The following is a 21,226-nucleotide window of genomic DNA, read 5'->3' as shown; positions in this document are numbered from 1 at the left end:
TGAGGGGTTAATATCCAAAATATATAAAGAACTTATACAACTCAACACTAATAAACAATTAATCCAATTTAAAAATGGGTAGAAGACCTGAGTAGATATTTTGCCAAAGAAGGCATATACATGGCCAACAGACATGTGAAAAGCTGCTCAGCATCACTAATCATCAGGGACATGGAAATTAAAACCATAATGAGAAATCATCTTACACCTATCAGAATGGATAACAAGTGTTGGAGAGGATGTGGAGAAAAAGCAACCCTTGTGTACTGTTGGTGGGAATGCAAACTAGTGCAGCCACTGGAATACAGTGTGGAAGTTCCTAAAAAAATTAAAAATGGAGCTACCCTATGATCCAGTAATTCCACTGTTGGGTGTTTGCCCAAAGAAAACAGAAGCACTAATTTGAAAAGATACATGCACCCCTATGTATATCGCAGCATTGCTTACAATAGCCAAGGTATGGAAAGAGTCCAAGTATCCAACCATAGGTGAACGGATAAAGAAGATGTGCCAAATACATACAACGGAACAGCACTCAGCCATTTAAAAAAGAATGAAATCTTAACATTTGCAACAACAGGGATGGACCTACAGGGTATTATGCTAAATTAAAAGAGTCAAAGAAAGATGATTACTCTATGATTTCACTCATGTGGAATTTAAGAAACAACAAAGACCAAACAACAACAACAAACCTGACTCATAAATACAGAGAACAAACTGGTGGTTTCCCGAGGGGAAGATGGGTGGGAGGATGGATGAAATCGATGAAGGGGATTAAGAGCTACAAACTTCCAGTTACAGAGTAAGTCACAGGGATAGAGCGTGCAGCATAGGGAATACAGTCAACAAGGTCGTAAAAACGTTTGGTGGAGGAGGGGGCCACAAGTCAAGGGACGTGGGGGATCTGTAGAAGCTGAGAATAGTCCTTGGCTGACAGCAAGAAAATGGATGTGGGCTCAGTCCTATATCTTTAAGGAACTGAATTTTGCCAACATCCCACATGAGCAAAGAAACATCCCCTAGAACCTCCATAAAGAAATTCAGCCCTGCTGACACCTTGATTTTATTTACTGTGACCCATGTCAGACTTCTGATGGACCGAATGCTAAGATAGCCAGTGTGTGTTGTTCAACCTGCTAAATATGTCCGAATTTATTTATTTTTATTTATTTTTTTTTTTAAGATTTTATTTATTTATTTGACAGAGAGAAATCACAAGTAGATGGAGAGGCAGGCAGAGAGAGAGGAGGAAGCAGGCTCCCTGCTGAGCAGAGAGCCCGATGCGGGACTCGATCCCAGGACCCTGAGATCATGACCTGAGCCGAAGGCAGCGGCTTAACCCACTGAGCCACCCAGGCGCCCTAAATATGTCAGACTTTATTAGGGCAGCAATAGAAAGTTAATACAGGGTTGAAGGAAGTTTTGATCCTATGGAATGCGATGGGGAACATGGGCTATGTTGATGATGGTGTACCTGACATGGGCATAGTGCCTTTAAATTCTTCAGGCCTGGGAAGTATGGCCTGGACTTCAGATCTCCCAATCACCCCAGCAAGTACATACTCTGGTGGACCTGTACAAGTGGATCAAGTGCAGCTTTGGCCGTGATGACTGGGAAACTTTAAGGAAGTTCATTGCCAATTACATGTCTACATAAGTGGCTCAAAGTCATCTTTTTTCCTCACCTTCTCTCTGCATCCAATGTCAGTAGAGTGGCTTAGTGGAGTTTCTGAGGTGTCAGCAAGCAAGATCCCCAGTGAGGCTTTTGTTTTTTGGGGGGTGCAGGTTATTCAGAAATTAATACCTACCTCTCCCCACTCCCCTTAAGCAGAACAACACATTGGGACTCCTTGGCCTGTCCCCAGAAATTCAGATTTAGTAGGTCTGAGGTGATGCCCGGAAATCCACTTTTTAGAAGCTGTCCCAGGATTGTGATAATAGCTAGTAGACTAACTAGCACTTGGGACCTCTGGCCTACATCACCATTTATAATCAATTATGAAATGTAAAGCTTAAATTATGATACAGATTTGATTTCAATCAAATTGCTAGTTTTGTGAGAGGACAAAAAGATGAGAAAATGAATAAAACAGACTACCTGTCTTCCAGAGACTTATAGTCAGAAGACATGATAGGCATAGGAGAAACAGAATCTAGAAAAGTTCTGTGGGTAAGATTGAGTATGGGCATGTCCTTTATGGGATGGATGGGATTTCTACTGGTGGAGATGGACACAAGAAAGGGGCCATATGCATGTGAGAGCTCTGCGGGCTTTTCATTTGGAAACTATCAAATGTAAAAATGTTGAAAGACTAGTGTTACAACAACTGTAATGTAAAGTAACCTAGATTTAATAATTGTTAAAATTTTGCCACATTTGCTCATTTATTTTTCCTGGTGTACCCCCCGCCCCTTTTGTTCTTGCTAAATCTTTTTTTTTTAAGAGTGAGAGAGAGCAGGGGTAGGGAGAGTAGAGGGAGAGAGAGAGTCCCGAGCAGGCTCCTTTGCCCAGCACGGAGCCCAACATGGGATTCAACCCCACAACCCCAAGATCATGACCTTAGCTGAAATCAAGAGCCACACACTCAATGACTGAGACACCCAGGCGCCCTGTTCTTGGTAAATCTTTTTAAAGTAAGTTGGTACCATCATGTCACTGCAGTGGAATATGTAAGCATGCATTCCCCCAAAATAAGAATATTTGTTTACATAGCACAGTATCATTAATAGTCTATCCTCAAATTTCCCCAGTTGTCTCTCAAGATGTGGTCAAGGTTTATGCATTTCATTTGGTTGTTTTATCTCTTAATTTTAAATGGCCTTCTCACCTTTTTTTCTCCTCCCTATGACATTTTTAACTGAAAAATTTCCTGAGATAAATGTAGATTCATACTTGAGAAATAATACAGGGAAATCCTTTGCACACCTTGCCAGTGTCTCTGAATAACATTTTACAAAGCTGTCGTATAATATTATATCTGGAATATTGACATTGATAAAACACACTGATCTTTTTCAAATTTCCCTCATATTACTTCAGCTGGTATGTGTGTGTGTTAATTTCTCTACAGTTTACCAGTTAGGTAGGTTTGTGTATCTATACAAATTTCCAAAATTTTGTCATTTCAAGAATGTAATCTTTTGGGATTAGCTTTTTTTTCTGCCCAGGAGAGTCATCCAAGCTGAGTGACCATCTCTTTTCATTGCTCAGTTGTACTCCAAGGTAGGTACACACTTTGTACCTACAAACCTGCAGTTTGTTGAAATATTTCCCTGTTGGAGAACATCTGAGTTGATTCGATTTTTGGCTGTTAATGAATAAAACTGCTATAAAATTTGTGTGCAGGTTTTGTGTGAATGTATGTTTTTATTTCTCTGGGATACTGCCCAAGAGTGCAACTGCTAGATTGTATGGGAGTCACAGTTTTAGTTTTTCAAGAAATTGCCAAACTGTTTTCCAAGTGGCTATGACTGTCTATACTTCCTCTTAATGTTTCTTTTTTTTAAAGAATCCAAACCATTTTGTTTTCAAATGTCCCATCTACATTTTGAATTTTGTTGATTTTTTTTCCCCTAGTAACATCACTCAGTTTGTTCTCTATCTCCGGAATTTCCTGTAGACTGGAGGTTAAGTCTAGGAGTTTGACTAGATTCAGGTTAGATATTTTTTATGTTGTGTCACATGAGCCCTTAGGAAGTTATCGTGAGCTGGTGGGCACAGTAGTTAAACACCAAACACCATAGACTTGATAACAGCAAACAGGTACTGGGGGCCTTGGGCTCTTATGCCATGAACCCTGAAGGGTACAAGGTGAGGATCAAGTTCTACTCCTGTAAGGGCCTACTTAGCCAGAGGGAGCCATTTTGTTGTTTATGCAGTAAACATCGATTGACCCTGCCCCTTTACTTAAAAGCAAGTCCGGGAACCCAGTCCCAGGTAGCAAAGTCCAGATACAAGGGCGGGTCAGGCCAGGTGGATACATCCAATGGGGGGGGGGGGCGCATACTGTCTCCCTAGCTACCAAGGAGAGTGGGCCCCGCCTTTTGGGTGCCAATTCTGACCAAGGTGATAGGCTAGTTCAAATAGCTACTATGGGGTAAATTGAAATTCAATTGGCCACCCATGTGTGACCTACAATGACTATGCAGTTTTCTGTGTTGCAATCTCATTGGCCACCTGTGTGGGGCCAGGCTCAACCACATGGCCTTTGCTCTATAAAAGTTAGTCTGTGAGGCTAGGAGGGGTTGCCTCTTTGTAAGAGAAGGCCCCTACTGGTCGGTTTGATTCTTTTTTTTTTTTTTTTTTTTTTTTTTAAATATTTTATTTATTTATTTGACAGAGAGAAATCACAAGTACACTGAGAGGCAGGCAGAGAGAGAGAGAGAGAAGGAAGCAGGCCCCCCGCTGAGCAGAGAGCCCGATGCGGGACTCGATCCCAGGACCCTGAGATCATGACCCGAGCCGAAGGCAGCGGCCTAACCCACTGAGCCACCCAGGCGCCCCATGGTCGGTTTGATTCTTGATGCTTGGCGCGAAATAAAGCCTTGCTTGACCTTCACTTTGTATCAGTCTCACTCCTTTGATCATGGACCCATTATTGGGGGCCCTATCACCCCCAAAGAACTAGCTTTTAAAATTAACTAATTCTCATAGCATGAGCCCACTAATAGTGATACGCCAAGTCGTAGCTTAGAGAAAACAGTCAATTCTGCTTTGAGGGTATGTATATGGGGTTATAAGATTTAACTGAAAGCTGAAGTTTGAGCTGGCTCTTGAATAAAAGAAAAATAGATCCCAAGTAGAATATGCTGAGATAGAGTGCATTTTTGGATCTCCTTGGTTTCAAAGGAATTCAAATTTATGGCTAATGAAGAAGCTCTGAAAGTTTCTGGTTTTGATCCATTTTTATTGCTTTGTTTTGTTTGTTTTTAAAGGTAAACTGTATTAATATTGGGGCAGTGGAAAGGGTGGATGGCAGCAGGCTGGGAGATCCAGGAGTAAATCATTACAGTTGTGTATGTGAAGTGTCCAAAGCTAGGTGCCGTAAAAAGAAAGAGTAGGGTTCAAATACTTAAGGTTAGAATTAAAAAGCATGTCTGAAGTTTTCAGCCTTTGTGGCTATGATATTGCCTTATTAAATGAGTTTGCAACATACTAGAGCTCTGGGAGGGAAGATGAATATTAATGTGTGTTATGAGTGTACAGGACAGTAAAGATGTCCATCCAAGGAGACTGTTGGAAACATAATATCTGGAGCTCAGGTGACAGCATAAGGAGGTGATTACTGATATTGTAAATCCCCCCAGAAGGAACTGGTTTAGGGAAAAGAGGCTTATGATGGTTTAAAGGGCAGACAAGTAAATGAACTAAGGTGTTCCATCACAGTGGTGAAGAAGCTTGCTGTTCTCCAGCATGCTACCACTCCCCTCTAAGGGAGACTGAAATGGCTTAGTTAGGCAAGTGCTTGCAGCTGACCCTCCAGGTTCATTAAGTTCACTCTCCTACAGTCAGCTCCGGCAGGTGAAGGGGTGAGTCGCACGTTGCGTGCACGCATGCGCCGGAAAAGTCCTGGCTAGGCGGCTGGAGGACTGCGCCTGCGCACTCGCAGGCCGGCAGTTAAGCGCAGACCGGTCCCGCAGAGGATGGAGGGATGGAGTCGCCCCAAGAGTTGCGCAGAGGTTCCAACGCAGCTGATAACCGTGGCGGGCGGGTCCATTCCCTGTACACAGCCCCTATACTTCAGAGGAGTCCTCCTGCCAACCTGGAAAATATGCACAGCAGAACGTCGGGATTTTCTGCGGTTCGTTACACCCAGGACCAAAACAAGACCGTGAATGGTCTGGACCAAAACATGCCCAAGGACCAGAACAAGGAGGGCGCTGGGTACCGGCTGCTCAATGTGAGTGGGGCCCGGCCGGTGGCGTCTGTCCCCTCCCTGGCCACCTCGAGGGCTGGGCAAGGATCCAGGGGTCAGTGCAGTGGGAGAGAAGGAGACCTGCCCTAAGTTGGAAGGTGTTCATAGCTGAGGAAGCGCTTAGTTGTGGGAGCTTGAAGATTATTTAACTTGTCAAAGCCTTGTTTTATTAACTTAAAATAAGACAATAATTTCGATAATAATTATGACAGTCTGCCTTACTTATAGGGTCGTCCGAAGATCTGAGGGAGATAATGATGTAAAGTGCTTAACAATGCAAAGCGCAGAGTAAAGCATTGTCAGCTGTTGTCATGACCATCATTAGGAATTCATTTATATGGTTATAATTCATTGATATGGTTAAAGGGCTAAACTCCAGGAACTTCAGTTACTTTGTCTTCAATTCCTGAGGTTCTTATAGATGAACTTGTAGGAGCAAATCTGTGTCATGTCTGAAAGTGAATTGTTGGTCTTCTGTTAATAATTAGGAAGATTAATTTATATTTGAAATGTGTGAGACGCTTGAGTTTACCATATAGTGGTACAGGCAGAGGATGGAGGAAATGGAAAAGGAGAATCACAATGAAACTCACCTTTTCATAGCGTTAGAAGATGATTAGGAAATTTTACAGTCTCTCTTGGTCTTAAGTTATTAAAAGAATAGTACAGTTAAAAGTATCAGGAACAAAGAGTACACAAAAAGATGATGTCTTCTGTAAAATCAAGGAGTTGAATAATTTGATCTCTAAAGTACCCTCCTAATTCCAGAAACTTAGAATACTCTTGGGGCATTGTTAAGATAAATTGAGAGCATATTAGGATTTAGCTAGAATAGTAGGAAAATTTTGTAAAGGTTGTGTAAGAGGGGTGTGCTTGGAAGTTTACGCCATAGAAGGTGTTTATTGTACGTCGTCTTAAGGAATATGTACTTTATTTTGTAAAATGGTGATTTCCACTGCTTTTTTGAGTAATAGGATTCCTTTTTATTGCAAAAATAAAAAAAGGGGGGGAAAGTTCCTCACAGAAGAATAACTGGCTCTTTACTGCCTACTGACTGGGAAAATCTTTAATGATGAAAAGCTACCGTGCAGCATTGTTTTTAATTTGCTGATAAGTACAACACCAGCTACATACAGTCAAAACAGAGTTGTGCACCTATATGCAGGATCCAGTGTTTACCCAAGTTTGGTTTCCCAAATATTTGACCATAGAATATTTTAATATTTTGACAGAACAACAAAAAGAGCTTAGGAAATGAAATGTGCACTTGAATTTAGTTGTAATGCTCTTATGGACGAATTCCTTTCAAACCCAAATGCAGAGGAATGAGTTCATGTGCTATAGATGTTCATTATACAACAAATTTAGAGTAATATGAGAATATGTTATTAAAATTATTATAATAGCTATAAGATACACAGTGTAGACCATTGAGCACAGAATGGATGGCCCTCTTTAATAAATCTGCCTGTGCATTGGTATACAGATGGAACATTGTATATTTAGGCAACATGTAGTCTTTCTATGATTTCTTGGCACTTTATGGCACACGATTTCTTTCTTTTTAAGATTTTATTTATTTGACAGACAGAGATCACAAGTATGCAGAGAGGCAGGCAGAGAGAGAGAGGAAGGGAAACAGGCTCCCTGCTGAGCAGAGAGCCCGCTGCGGGGCTCCATCCCAGGACCCTGTGACCATGACCTGAGCCGAAGGCAGAGGCTTTTACCCACTGAGCCACCCAGGCGCCCTATGGCACATGATTTCTTGAAAGCAGATTATCGTAGAGTAATAATAGCTGTATAAATGGGTTAGAATTTTCTATTCAAAATAAAGTTTTTTAAAACTTGGAAGCAAATACATCGCTGAGTTATATTTCACATTGTATCAGAATACATTTTGGAAAGCAGTAGTTTGCAGATAATGCTTAGAATACATTTGACTTCACGGATGTCCAGAGTTGAGAACCATGGCTATAGGAGATAGGAAAAGCTGGTGGATTTTAAGCAGGGGGAAGACATGAATCAGATGGGCTGTGTTGAAAAAAATGTTTGACTGTGAGGGTTTAAGGAGAGATGAAGAAACAGTAGGCAGTGAGGACAGCAAAATCTCTGAGCGATGGGAAAGCATGGGCTTGAAAGCACAAGAAGCAGTATCCTTCTTGGATAAGAAGAAGGGCATCTCTTCCTCCAGACCAGTGTTTATTTTATCCTTGGATCTCCAGTATCCAGGCCTTCAGGGGTGCTTATTAAAATCTAGATTCTTGGGCCTCTCCTTTAGACCTACTGAGTCAAGAGGTTTGGGGCCCCAGAAATGTGCTCAAATCTTAAACTACTCCCACGGTTCTTAGGTTCATGTTTGAAGATTACCACAGATAGTGGGAAAAGATAGGCATGGATGTGGGGGGTGTGGACTGAGGGTGTAGGCGGGAGAAGGAAGCATACGGAGTCAGAAGAGTTTCATGAAGCGGGTGAAAGAAAAAGGAGGGATGAGTGGCTGGAGGCTCGGGGAGATTAAAAGAAGGTTTATTGAATGTGTTTCACTGGGTATTTCCACCTTGTTATATCTTGTGTGAGGGTTTTTTTTTTTTTTTTAGTTCAATTATGATTCTGTTAAAGATGGTTTTCTTTAAGTATAGCTGACACACAGTGTTGCATTAGTTTCAGTTGTACAGCTTAGTGATGTGGCAAGTTTACACATTGTGCTATGTTAACCACAAGTGTAGTTGCCATCTATCCTGGTACATTGTTACTACAATATCATCGATTATGTATTCCTTAGGTTGTGACTTTTATTCCCATTATTTATTCATTCCATAACTGGAAGCTTGTATCTCCCTCTCTGTCAACGCATTTTCTCCAATTTTCCCCTCCTCCTCTCTGGCAACCATCAGTTTGTTCTCCATATTTATAGATCTTATTCTGCTTTTTATTTGTGTATTCATTTTATTTATTAGATTTCACCTATGAGTGGAATCATATGGTATTTGTCTTTCTCTGAGTTATTTAGCTTAGCATTATACCATTAGGTCCATCCATGTTGTTGCAAATGACACAATTTCATCTTTTTTATAGCAGTGTAATATTCCATTGTATGTATATACCACATCTTCTTTATACATTCATCTGTGGATGGATACTTGGATTATTTTGATATCTTGACTATCGTAAATAATGCAGAAATAAACATAGGGGTGTGTATATCTTTTCAGTTAGTGTCTTTTTTTTCCTTTGGGTAGATACCCAGTAATGTGATTGCTTGATCATAAGGTCATTCTATTTTTAATTTTTGAGGAGCGTCCACACTCTTTTCCCCATTGGCTGCACCGGTTTTCATTCCCACCAATAGTACATGAGGGCTCCTTTTTCTCCACATCTTCACCAACACTTGTTTCTTATGTTTTTTATTTTAGCCCATCTTACAGATGTAAGGCGATATCCCACTGTGCTTTTGCTTTTGCATTTCCCTGGTGATGATGATGTTGAGCATCTTTTCATGCGTTTCTTGCCCATCTGTATGTATTCTTTGGAGAAATGACTAATCAGGTCCTCTGTCCATTTTTTTAATTGGATTGCTTGCTTTCCTTGTTTCCTTGTTGAGTTGTATGAGTTCTTCATTTTGGATACTAACTCTTTATCAGATAGATTATTTGCAAATATCTTCTCCCATTTCATAGGTTGTCTTTTAGTTTTGTTGATGGTTTCCTTTGTTGTGCAGAAGCTTTTTATTTTTAATTATTTATTTATTTTTAAAAGATTTTATTTATTTATTTGACAGACAGAGATCATAGGTAGGCAGAGAGGCAGGCAGAGAGAGAGGAGGAAGCAGGCTCCCTGCTGAGCAGAAAGCCCGATGCGGGGCTTGATCCCAGGACCCTGGGATCATGAGCTGAGCCGAAGGCAGAGGTTTTAACCCACTGAGCCCCCCAGGCACCCCAGAAGCTTTTGATTTTGATGTAGTCTCAATAGTTTATTTTTGGTTTTGTTTCCTTTGTCTTAGGAGACACATTTACAAAAATATTGTTGCAGCTGATGTCACAGAAATCACTGCCTGTGCTCTCTTCTAGAATTTTTATGGTTTCAAGTCTCCCATTTAGTCCTTAACCCATTTTGAGTTTACTTTTATGTATGGTACAAGAAAGTGGTCCAGTTTCATTCTTTTGCATGTAGCTGTCCAGTTTCCCAACCATTTGTTGTAGCGACTATCATTTTCTCATTACATATTCTTGCCTTCTTTGCCAAAGATTAATTGACCATATAATCATGGTTTATTTCTGGACTTTCAGTTCTGTTCTATTGATCTATGTATGTGTTTTTCTTTTTATTTTTTACTTAAATTCAATTTAATATAGAAGATATTTAGTTTCAAGGGTAGAATTTAGTGATTCATCAGTTGCATGTAACACACAGTGCTCATTATACCAAGTGCCTTCCTTAATGCCTGTCTCCCAACTACCCCCTTCCCCACCTACCTCTCCTCCAGCAACCCTCCGTTAGTTTCTTTATTTTTTAATTTATTTTTTATTTATTTTCAGCATAACAGTATTCATTATTTTTGCACCACACCCAGTGCTCCATGCAATCCGTGCCCTCTATAATACCCAACATCTGGTACCCTGACCTCCCACCTCCCACCATTAGTTTCTTATAGTTAAGAATCTCTTATGGTTTGCCTTCCTCTCTGCTTTTATCTTACTTTATTTTTCCTTCCCTTTCCCTATGTTCCTCTGTTTGGTTTCTTAAATTTCACATATGGTATTTGTCTTTCTCTGACTGACTTATTTCACTTAGCAGAATACCCTGTAGTTCCATCCATGTCACTGAGATTGCCATGATTTCATTCTTTTTGATGGCTGAGTAATATTCCATTGTATGTTGTCAATGGGAGTGCCAATGCTCATATTGGAAAAGCTTGACAGTTTCCAAATAGCAACTTTGGAAAAGTTTGATAATTTCTTATAAAAGTAAACATATGCTTAACATATAAGCCAGGAATCCCACTTCTATGTGTTTATGTAAGACGAGTGACAACAAAAGTCTATAAAAATACGTCTTGTTTATCCATTCATCTGTGGGTGGACATCTAGGCTCTCCATAGGTCAGCTATTGTAGACATTGATGCTATAAACATTGGGGTGTATATGCCTCTTCAGTAACTGTTTTTGTATCCTTTGGATAAATACCTAGAAGTGCAATTTCTGGGTGATAGGGTAGTTTTATTTTTAACATTTTGAGGGACCTCCATATTGTTTTCCAGAGTGGTTGCATTATTTTGCATTTCCACCAACAGTATAAGAGGGTTCCCCATCCCTCACCATTATCTGTTATTTCCTGAGCTGTTTATTTTGGCCATTCTGACCAGTAGGAGGTGGTATCTCATTATGGTTTTGATTTGTATTTTCCTGATACCGAGTGATATTGATCAATTTTTCATGTGTCTGTTGGTCATTTTTATGTCTTCTTTGGAGAAATGTCTGTTCTTGTCTTTTGCCCATTTCTTGATTGGATTATTTGTCTTTGATTGTTGAGTTCTTATTTGTCTTTGATTGACAAGTTCTATATAGATCTTGGATACTAACCCTTTATCCATAACATCATTTGCAAATATCTTCTCTCATTCCGTAGGTTGCCTTTTAGTTTTGTTGACTGTTTCCTTTTCTGCGTAAAAGCTTTTTATCTTGATGAAGTCCAAATAGTTCATTTTTACTTTTGTTTCCCTTGCCTCTAGAGACTTAACTAGCAAGAAGTGCTGCAGCCTCGGTCAAAGACGTTGCTGCCTGTGTTCTTCTCTAGGGTTCTGATGGATTCCTGTTTCACATTTAGGTCTTTCATCCATTTTGAGTGTATTTTTGTGTGTGGTATGAGAAAATGGTCCAGTTTCATTCTTTTACATGTGGCTGTCCAATTTTCTTACACTATTTGTTGAAGAGACAGTCTTTTTACTACTGGATATTCTTTCCTGCTTTGTTAAAGATTAGCTGGCCATAGAGTTAAGGGTCCATTTCTGGGTTTTCTATTCTGTTCCATTGATCTGTGTGTCTGTTTTGTTGACAGTACCATAAGGTCTTGATTACAGCTTCGAAGTCTGGAATTGTGATGCTTCCAGCTTTGGTTTTCTTTATCAAAATTATTTGTGATCTACATTATTTTATTATTTATATTTGATATATTTGTGGTCAACATTATTCATTTGGTTTTCTTTATCAACATTATTTGTGGTCTTTTCTGGTTCCATACAAATTTTGGAATTGTTCCAGCTTTGTGAAAGATGCTGGCTCTATTTTTATAGGGATTGCATTGAATGTGTAGATTGCTTTGGGTAGCATAGACATTTTAACAATATTTTTTCGTCCAATATTTTTCCATTTTTTGTGTCTTCCACAATTTCTTTCGTAAATGTTTTATAGTTTTCAGAGTACAGATCTTTTACGTATTGGGTTAGGTTTATTCTCAGGTATCTTATGGTTTTTGGTGCAATTGTAAACAAGATTGATTCCTTGATTTCTCTTTTTGCTGTCTCATTTTTAATATATAGAAGGGCAACAGACTTCTGTGCATTGATTTTATGTCATGCTAACATAATTGCAATAGTAATTCTTGAATTCCTATATCAATTCTATCAATTTTCTGCATAGAGTTTTCTACATAAAGTATCATGTCATTTGTGAAGAGTGAAAGTTTGACTACTTCTTTGCTGATTTGGATGACTTTTATTTCTTTTTGTTGTCTGATTACTGAGGCTATGTCTTCTAGTACTATGTTGAACATCAGTGGTAAGAGTGGACATCCCTGCCATGTTCCTGACCTTAGGGGGAATGCTCTCAGTTTTTCCTTGTTGAGGGTGATATTCACTGTAGGTCTTTCATATATAGCTTTTCTGATGTTGAGATACGTTCCCTCTATTCCTACATTGTGGAGGGTTTTTAATCAAGAAAGGATGCTGTATTTTGTCAAATTCCTTTTCTGCATCAGTTGAGAGGATCATATATTTCTTATCCTTTCTTTTTATTAATGTGGTGTATCATGTTGATTGATTTGCAAATCTTGAACCACCTTGCAGCCCAGGCATAAAGCCCACTTGGTAATGGTGAATAATCCTTTTAATATACTGTTGGATCCTATTAGCTAGTCTCCTGGTGAGATTTTTTTGCATCCATGTTCATCAGGGATATTAGCCGTAGTTCTCTTTTTTAGTGGAGTCTTTTTCTAGTTTTGGGATCAGGGTAACGCTGGCCTCATAGAACAACTTTAGAAGTTTTCCCTCCATTTCTGTTTTTTTTGGAATAGTTTCAGAAGTATAGATATTCTTAAAATATTTGGTAGAATTCCTCTGGGAAGCCCTCTGGCCTTGGACTCTTGTTTGTTGGGAGTTTTTTGTTTTTTTGTTTTTTGTTTTTAATGCTGGCATGCTGAATATCTTCTTTTTTTATTTTTTATTTAAATTCAGTTTAGTTAACATATAGTCTATTGCTAGCTTTAGAGACAATTTAGAGATTCATCAGTTACATATAACTCCCAGTACTCATTCCATTAAGTGCCCTCCTTAATGCCCATCACCAGTTATCCTTCCCACCACCACATCCTCTCCAGCAACCCTCAGTTTCCTATAGTTGAGTCTCAACTATATAGTTGCCTCCTTCCCTATTTCCATATTATTTTATTTTTCCTTCTCTTCCCCTATGTTCATCAGTTTTGTTTCTTGAATTACACATATGAGTGAAATCATATGGTGTTTTTCTTTCTCTGACTTATTTCACTTAGCATGATACCCCCTAGTTCCATCCATATTATTGCAAATAACAAGATTTTGTTCTTTTTGAAGTTGTAGTAGTCTATTGTAGTGAGTAGTATATATATATATATAGATAGATATAGATATATCTATCTATATATATATATATATATCTCACATCTTCTTTATCCATTCATCTGTTGATACACACCTGGGCTCTTTCCATAGTGTTGGGAGATTTTTGATTACTACTTCAGTATCCTTGCTGGTTATGGGTCTGTTCTGGTTTTCTATTTCTTCCTCTTTCTGTTTTGGTAGTTTTTAAGATTCTAGGAATTTAGCTGTTTCTTCCAGATTGCCCTCTTTTTGATATATAATTGTTCCTAGTATGTTCTTATAATTGTATTTCCGTGATGTTGGTTGTGATCTCTCCTCTTTCATTCATGATCTTATTAATTTGGGTCCTTTTTATTTTCTTTTTGAGAAATCTGGCTAGGGGGTTTATCAATCTTGTGACTTGTTCAAAAGAAACAACTCCTAGTTTCATTGATATGCTCTGGTTTCTTTTATATCTGTCATTGATTTCTGCTATGATCTTTATTAGTTCCCTTCTCCTGCTGGATTTAGGTTTTATTTACTACTCTTTCTTTTTTTTTTTTTTTTTCAGTTCCTTTAGGTATAAGGTTACATTGTATTTTTGAGACTTTTCTTGCTTCTTGAGGAAGGTCTGTATTGCTATATACTTCACTCTGGACCACCTTTGCTCCATTTCAGAAGTTTTTAACTGTAATGTTTTCATTTTCATTTGTGTCCATGTATTTTTTTAAAATTAATTTATTTATTTTCAGAAAAACAGTATTCATTATTTTTTCACCACACCCAGTGCTCCATGCAATCTGTGCCCTCTATAATACCCACCACCTGGTACCCCAACCTCCCACCCCCCCCGCCACTTCAAACCCCTCAGATTGTTTTTCAGAGTCCATAGTCTCTCATGATTCACCTCCCCTTCCAATTTCCCCCAACTCCCTTCTCCTCTCTAACTCCCCATGTCCTCCATGCTATTTGCTATGCTCCACAAATAAGTGAAACCATATGATAATTGACTCTCTCTGCTTGACTTATTTCACTCAGCATAATCTCTTCCAGTCCCATCCATGTTGCTACAAAAGTTGGGTATTCGTCCTTCCTGATGGAGGCATAATACTCCATAGTGTATATGGACCACATCTTCCTTATCCATTCGTCCGTTGAAGGACATCTTGGTTCTTTCCACAGTTTGGCAACCGTGGCCATTGCTGCTATAAACTTTGGGGTACAGATGGCCCTTCTTTTCACTACATCTGTGTCTTTGGGGTAAATACCCAGGAGTGCAATGGCTGGGTCATAGGGAAGTTCTATTTTTAATTTCTTGAGGAATCTCCACACTGTTCTCCAAAGAGGCTGCACCAACTTGCATTCCCACCAACAGTGTATTCCCCTTTCTCCACATCCCCTCCAACACATGTTGTTTCCTGTCTTGCTAATTTTGGCCATTCTAACTGGTGTAAGGGGATATCTCAATGTGGTTTTAATTTGAATCTCCCTGATGGCTAGTGATGATGAACATTTTTTCATGTGTCTGATAGCCATTTGTATGTCTTCATTGGAGAAGTGTCTGTTCATATCTTCTGCCCATTTTTTGATATGATTGTCTGTTTTGTGTGTGTTGAGTTTGAGGAGTTCATTATAGATCCTGGATATCAACCTTTTGTCTGTACTGTCATTTGCAAATATCTTCTCCCATTCCGTGGGTTGCCTCTTTGTTTTCTTGACTGTTTCCTTTGCTGTGCAGAAGCTTTTGATTTTGATGAAGTCCCAAAAGTTTATTTTCGCTTTTGTTTCCTTTGCCTTTGGAGACATATCTTGAAAGAAGTTGTTGTGGCTGATATCGAAGAGATTACTGCCTATGTTCTCCTCTAGGATTCTGATGGATTCCTGTCTCACGTTGAGGTCTTTTATCCATTTTGAGTTTATCTTTATGTACAGTGTAAGAGAATGGTTCTATCTTTTTGTGGTGTTAACTTTTTTCCCCTGGATGACTAATAAGGGTGAGTTCCTTTCCAAATGTTTACTAGCCATTACATATTCTCTTTTGTGAGGTACCTATTGAAGTTTCTTTCTCATTTTTCTCTTGGACTCTTGACCTTTTTCTTATTAATTTGTATAATTATATATATATATATATATATATATATATATATATATTCATTCTAGTTATGGGCTCTTTGTCACTTGTACCATACATATGTTGTAAATATTTTCTTCCAAATATGTATGACATCTTTTGATAAACAGAAGTTATTAAATTTAAGGGAGTTTACTGTATCAAACTTTTTCCTTATGGTTATTGCTTATTGATCTTTGTGTTCTGTTTTGGAAATCTACTCCAACCTCATGGAAATATTTCATCATGTATTATCTTGTTATTTTTTTTTCCTTTGACACTGAGATCAACAATTCACCTGTAACTGATTTTTGTGTATATGGTGTGAGTTTATAAGTCATGTTTTCTTTTCTTTTTTCTCTCTCTCACCTTTTTCCTCTTCTTCTTCTTCTTTTTTTTTTTATTGGCATGGTAATTTTCACTTGACCTACCTTAGAGTGTTTTTTCTCTACTATTCTGCATTACCAACTTTGTCACAAGTGCAGTGCCTGTGTTGGGGTCTATTTCTAGACTCTAATCAGTTTCTTTGGTGTATTTATCTATGCTTTTGCTAATGTCTTCAGACAGCAAAAATGTTAAGAAAAAATGTTCTTATTTCTTCAATTTTTAAATACTTTTGTTTTTCTTCTTCAAGATGATCTAAGCTATTCTTGGTTTTTCCATTTCCATATTAATTTTTGGAAAATCTCATCAATTCCAGTAAGAAAACTTTTGGGGACTTTCATTTTGGTTGCATTGAATTTATAGTGCAATTTGAAGAGCTGAATTATTTAAAGTTGACTCTTGAACAACATGAGGGTCAGGGACACTAACCTCCATGCAGTTGAAAATCCATGCATAACTTTTGATTCCCTCCAAAATTTGGAACTAATGTTTACTGTTCACTGGAAGCTTTACTGATGTCATAGTTGATTAACACATATTTTGTATGCTGTATGTATTATATACTATATTCTTACACTAAAGTAAAGAAAATGTTAAGAAAATCATAAGGAAATGAAAATACATTTATATTACTATACATATATTTATTGGAAAAAAGTCACATATAAGTGAACCCACACAGTTCAAATTCATGTTATTTGATAGCTGTCTGTATGTGTGTATGTGTATATAATGAAGCAATAATATTTACATATATAACTATAAAAGTACAATATAAACATGTATATAATAGTATTTATATATTTCCATGTAAGTATATATACTTACTATACCTAAGTATGTGTATCTCAGTATAATTCACATATATATGTTATATGTGTATTATAGTATAATACACATATATATTATATGTGTATTATATAAATATAATAATGTAATTAAACTGTGGCTCTCTTCTTTATCCTTTTACACTTACTTATTCTGTCTAGGCTTCTCTCCCTCTAGTTCTTAATTCTTTCCTCTTCAAGCTCACTTGAGTTATCATCACCTCCTTCCCTAACACTTTCTCCTCACTCCCCTTATCTGCCACAGGTTTATAAGATACTTTGTAGGCATCCTGGGTGGGACTTGGTACTGGAATCTTACCTCCTGCTCCTCTTTTGCTCCAGGGTTGTGGCCATTAGTATTTGCTAAAAAATGGACTAACAAATGAGAAATTAATACCAGTTTTATCTCAGGATTTCTGGTAACGAGTCTAAACTGGAAACTATTGTGGAAGTCCTACCTCCATCTCAGAATGAAGGCAGCATGTTATGAAATGGGGAAGGCAACCTGCTTCATTCTAAGCAGACTGGGCCTAGGTGGGATATGCCTGGGAACTGGCAGCTTACAGCCTCCAGAAAGGCAGATTGAGGAAAGTGAGACATATGATAGGCCTTTAGCTGTGACTCCCTAGAAGTAGTCTCCACAAATTGCTTTGATTGCACTGTCTTATCAGTAAAAAACATATGAACATCTATCACCAATGTTTGTATATTTATTTATACATTACTTAAATGTACTGTAATTTGCTATATAAATTCTACAATATACAAAAAATTAAAAATGATAAGCATTATTTCAAAAAAATGATTTCCATGTTGTTCTTAGTGGTACAGAGTTCAATAAGCACTACTATTTTTGAAAAGTGCGATTTAATATTTGTGATGTAGTAATTTGAAGGTCTCATTCTAAGGCAAATTTATTATTTCGGCATATGGTTTTTAATGCCATTGTATTTGAAAAAGATACTTTCAGTATTTGAAATTTCAAATGGAAGAGGTGCACCCTGGTTGTGCTTATTAGTAAAACCACATTTCTCATTTTTCATTTCTACTCTACTTTGCAAAGTTTTTAGTCAGATCTTATCCGTAAGATTTCATCTTTTCTAAGTAATTAGTTCTGGCAAACTAATTGGAAGGTGTTGCATATTTTTATATTTAAAAGGAAAAATGGTCTCCTAATCTGCTGAACCCTTTCCTTTGTGAGATTTTTAAACAGATGAGGAAATGGTTTCTAAATTGTTAAAGTGTGATACTCCAAGCTTGTAGGTGATCATAGCACATTTGCACACACAGAAAATAACATTGGATGAAAATATTTCTAGTAGTTTTCAAAATATTCTTATCTTAACATGAGTTCATTTCAAAAAAGTTATTTTCACACTCATTAAAATGTCATTACTTTACTCTGAAAAGACAGATTAAGAAATATCTATTTTAGCTGGAGGGGATTATACTAAGTGAAGTAAGTCAAGCAGAGAAAGACAGTGATCTTATGGTTTCAGTCATATGTATAACATAAGCAATAGCACGGTAAGCAATAGCACGGAGGACCATAGGGAAAAGGAGGGAAAACTGAAGGGGGAGAACTCAGAGAGGGAATTGAACTGTAAGAGACTCTGGACTCTGGAAAACAAACTGAGGGTTTCAGAGGGGAGGGGGTGGGGGCAGGGATAACAGGGTGATGGGTACTAAGGAGGGCACGTGTTATGATAAGCACGGGGTGTTATACCTAACTTATGAATCACCCAACACTACATCAGAAACTAATGGCGTGCTATACAGTGGCCAACTGAACATAATAAAAAGATAGTTTCAGGGGTGCCTGGGTGGCTCAGTGGGTTAAGCCTCTGCCTTCGGCTCGGGTCATGGTCTCAGGGTCCTGGGATCGAGCCCCACGTCGGGCTCTCTGCTGTGGGGAGCCTGCTTCCTTCTCTCTCTCTGCCTGTCTCTGCCTACTTGTGATCTCTGTCTGTCAAATAAATTTAAAAAAAAAAAAAGATAGTTTCATAGTAGCCAAAAATAAAAGAAATAGTCATTTTTAAATATTTGTTAGTTTACATACTGCTGATAGTTATTTGTTATCCCAGAAAATGTTAGCAAATTTAGAACACTTGTCTTTTTATAAGAACAAAGTACACAGTATATCTTTGTTTGCCAACTTTTAAAAATATTTTGCCAGGAAATTTTTTATGCTCAGTCCTCATCTATTTGTAAAGCACACTGAATATCTGCTTAAGGTAGTTACCCACCTAACTAGCAAATGCACTACCCTGAACTCATGATGGTGTGATGCGACCTCTTTGAGTGTAAAACTCACACCTTTTCTCAGAATTTGTCTACCGCTTATAGATAGTTGTATGTGCTCACTTTCCTATTTGTTAGAGAAAATTGTTAAATTCTAACATTTACTTCCACTATCTAGGGGATAATCCCTGGGCCCTGTTGTGAGTGTCCTTGTTTCAGGCAGACAGAACCACAGAGGATGAAAAAGAGTCATTGCTCCTGAGTTAGGTGGGGAAAAGAAGATTTTAAAAATATCATTTAGAGTTAATTATTCCCGGTACTTTTAGTTTGCAGAATGAATGGGGATATCTGAACAATCAAATACATTATTCTTTTTCTCATGTAGGAAATCTGGGTTGGATAAAAAAAAAAAGTAAAGATAAAAGTCTCTTTTTCAGTCATCGTTTATCTGATAGAGAAACGATAATTTTTTTTTTTTTACCTCTCTGTTTTCAACACCAGACTGAATTTCTCAAGGGCAAGAACACTTCAGGGTGGAGCCATTACAGTGCCCAGCATACAGCTGTGCCGGCACATAGTAAATGTTCATTAAAGTCAGTGAGGTTTCTTTTAGGACTAAGGAAGTAGGAATATACTGGAAAAGCTAAGCGTGTAGGCTAGTGGGTTTCCAAATAAAACTGGAATGGAGGAGAGTAGGTACAAAAGGTCATTAGAGTAAGAAGTGCAGAACAATGTAAGTGAATATATAGACTTTTAATTAAAAGACGTGCCATGAGGTACTTTTATTTGGAGTGGGACCAAAAGTGACGAAAAGGCTTAGAGATGAAAGGCTTAGTGGAATTAAGTGAAGTAAAAATTCTCTGCGGGTTCAGGAGAAATTCTAGGTGGTCTAAGTAGGCCTTATGAGATCGTTCTTTAGAACTTTTGTTCAAGATTCTAACAGAATTTTGGCAAAGAGTTGTTTTGCTCATGTTGCCGCTGAAGAGAACTCTGCCCAGGTAAGGAAAGGAAAGTAAAAAGGTAGTGACCTGAGGCTGGGGCTGGTATTTTGCCACCCAGCTAAAGAGAAATCAAGCACGTGTGTTCCAAAAGATTTTCCCCCAATTATTTTGTATTTGTTAAAATGCACATTCAAAGTAGACTTCATAATAAGGTTATCATAACATTAGAAAGCAGGAGGGTCCACACTGAATACACATATAATATACCACAGTTTGGTGTTTTTGTGACAATACAGTAATTGTCACTCAGTTACCTTAAACTACGAATTATACAAATATATAAAAATATGTATAAGACCCATTAAGCCAATAAGATGCAGCAGCACTAGCAAAATGACCCAACATATATACAACAATTTTTTTCAGTAAACTACAGTGTTTGTTATATACTTGGAAGCAAAAATTTTTAACATAATTGAGGATTTATTATATATGTCAACAATAGGAACAGTTGATTCTTGCAAAGACACAAAACAACAGATTCCTGGGAAGTTAATGTTTATAAGTCAGGCCATGTTGATCCAAGTTAGCAAAGGTTGGGGCTAAATAAATTCTTCTTTTCAAGCTAGATTTGCCATCGGTGTTTTCCATATTCCCTCCCCTCCCCTCCATTACCTCCCTTCTCCTTCTCCTTCCCTTTACAGTCTATACTGAAGTGTCTTGTAATTTTTAAAAGCTAGTCATCGTATGTGGTGACCAGAGCCTTTAAAAACAAAGTTAAAGACCAACTCACAAATATCTGTTAGTGAAGTGACTCCGGGAGAAAGGACACAACTCAAAACCAAAAGCCATTTGTCCATTGCTCCATTCCCTTTTACCTACTGTTCCAAAGTATTAAATTGCAGTCCCTTCCAAGGCTAATCAACTGAACGAATATTGGAATAACTTGCGAGCAGGATCACTGCCATCTGTGTGATATA

The 21,226-nt window shown here is 38.0% G+C and overlaps 1 protein-coding gene across 1 annotated transcript in view; it reads left to right on the top strand.

The window, feature by feature from the left end:
* Nucleotides 1-5,613: 5,613 nt before the first annotated feature.
* The window catches only part of C2CD6 (C2 calcium dependent domain containing 6), a 111,943-nt gene continuing 96,330 nt past the window's right edge, over nt 5,614-21,226 (top strand). The window contains exon 1 of the mRNA XM_032354439.1: nt 5,614-5,903. Coding sequence (XP_032210330.1) covers nt 5,655-5,903 — 249 coding nt within the window. The 5' untranslated portion in view covers nt 5,614-5,654. The remainder of the gene's footprint in view (nt 5,904-21,226) is intronic.

This window comes from Mustela erminea, chromosome 8 (genome assembly GCF_009829155.1).
Source record: "Mustela erminea isolate mMusErm1 chromosome 8, mMusErm1.Pri, whole genome shotgun sequence".
NCBI lineage: Eukaryota > Metazoa > Chordata > Mammalia > Carnivora > Mustelidae > Mustela > Mustela erminea.
Note: the sequence above shows the minus strand (reverse complement) of the source record. Positions and strands in the feature narration are given on the sequence as shown.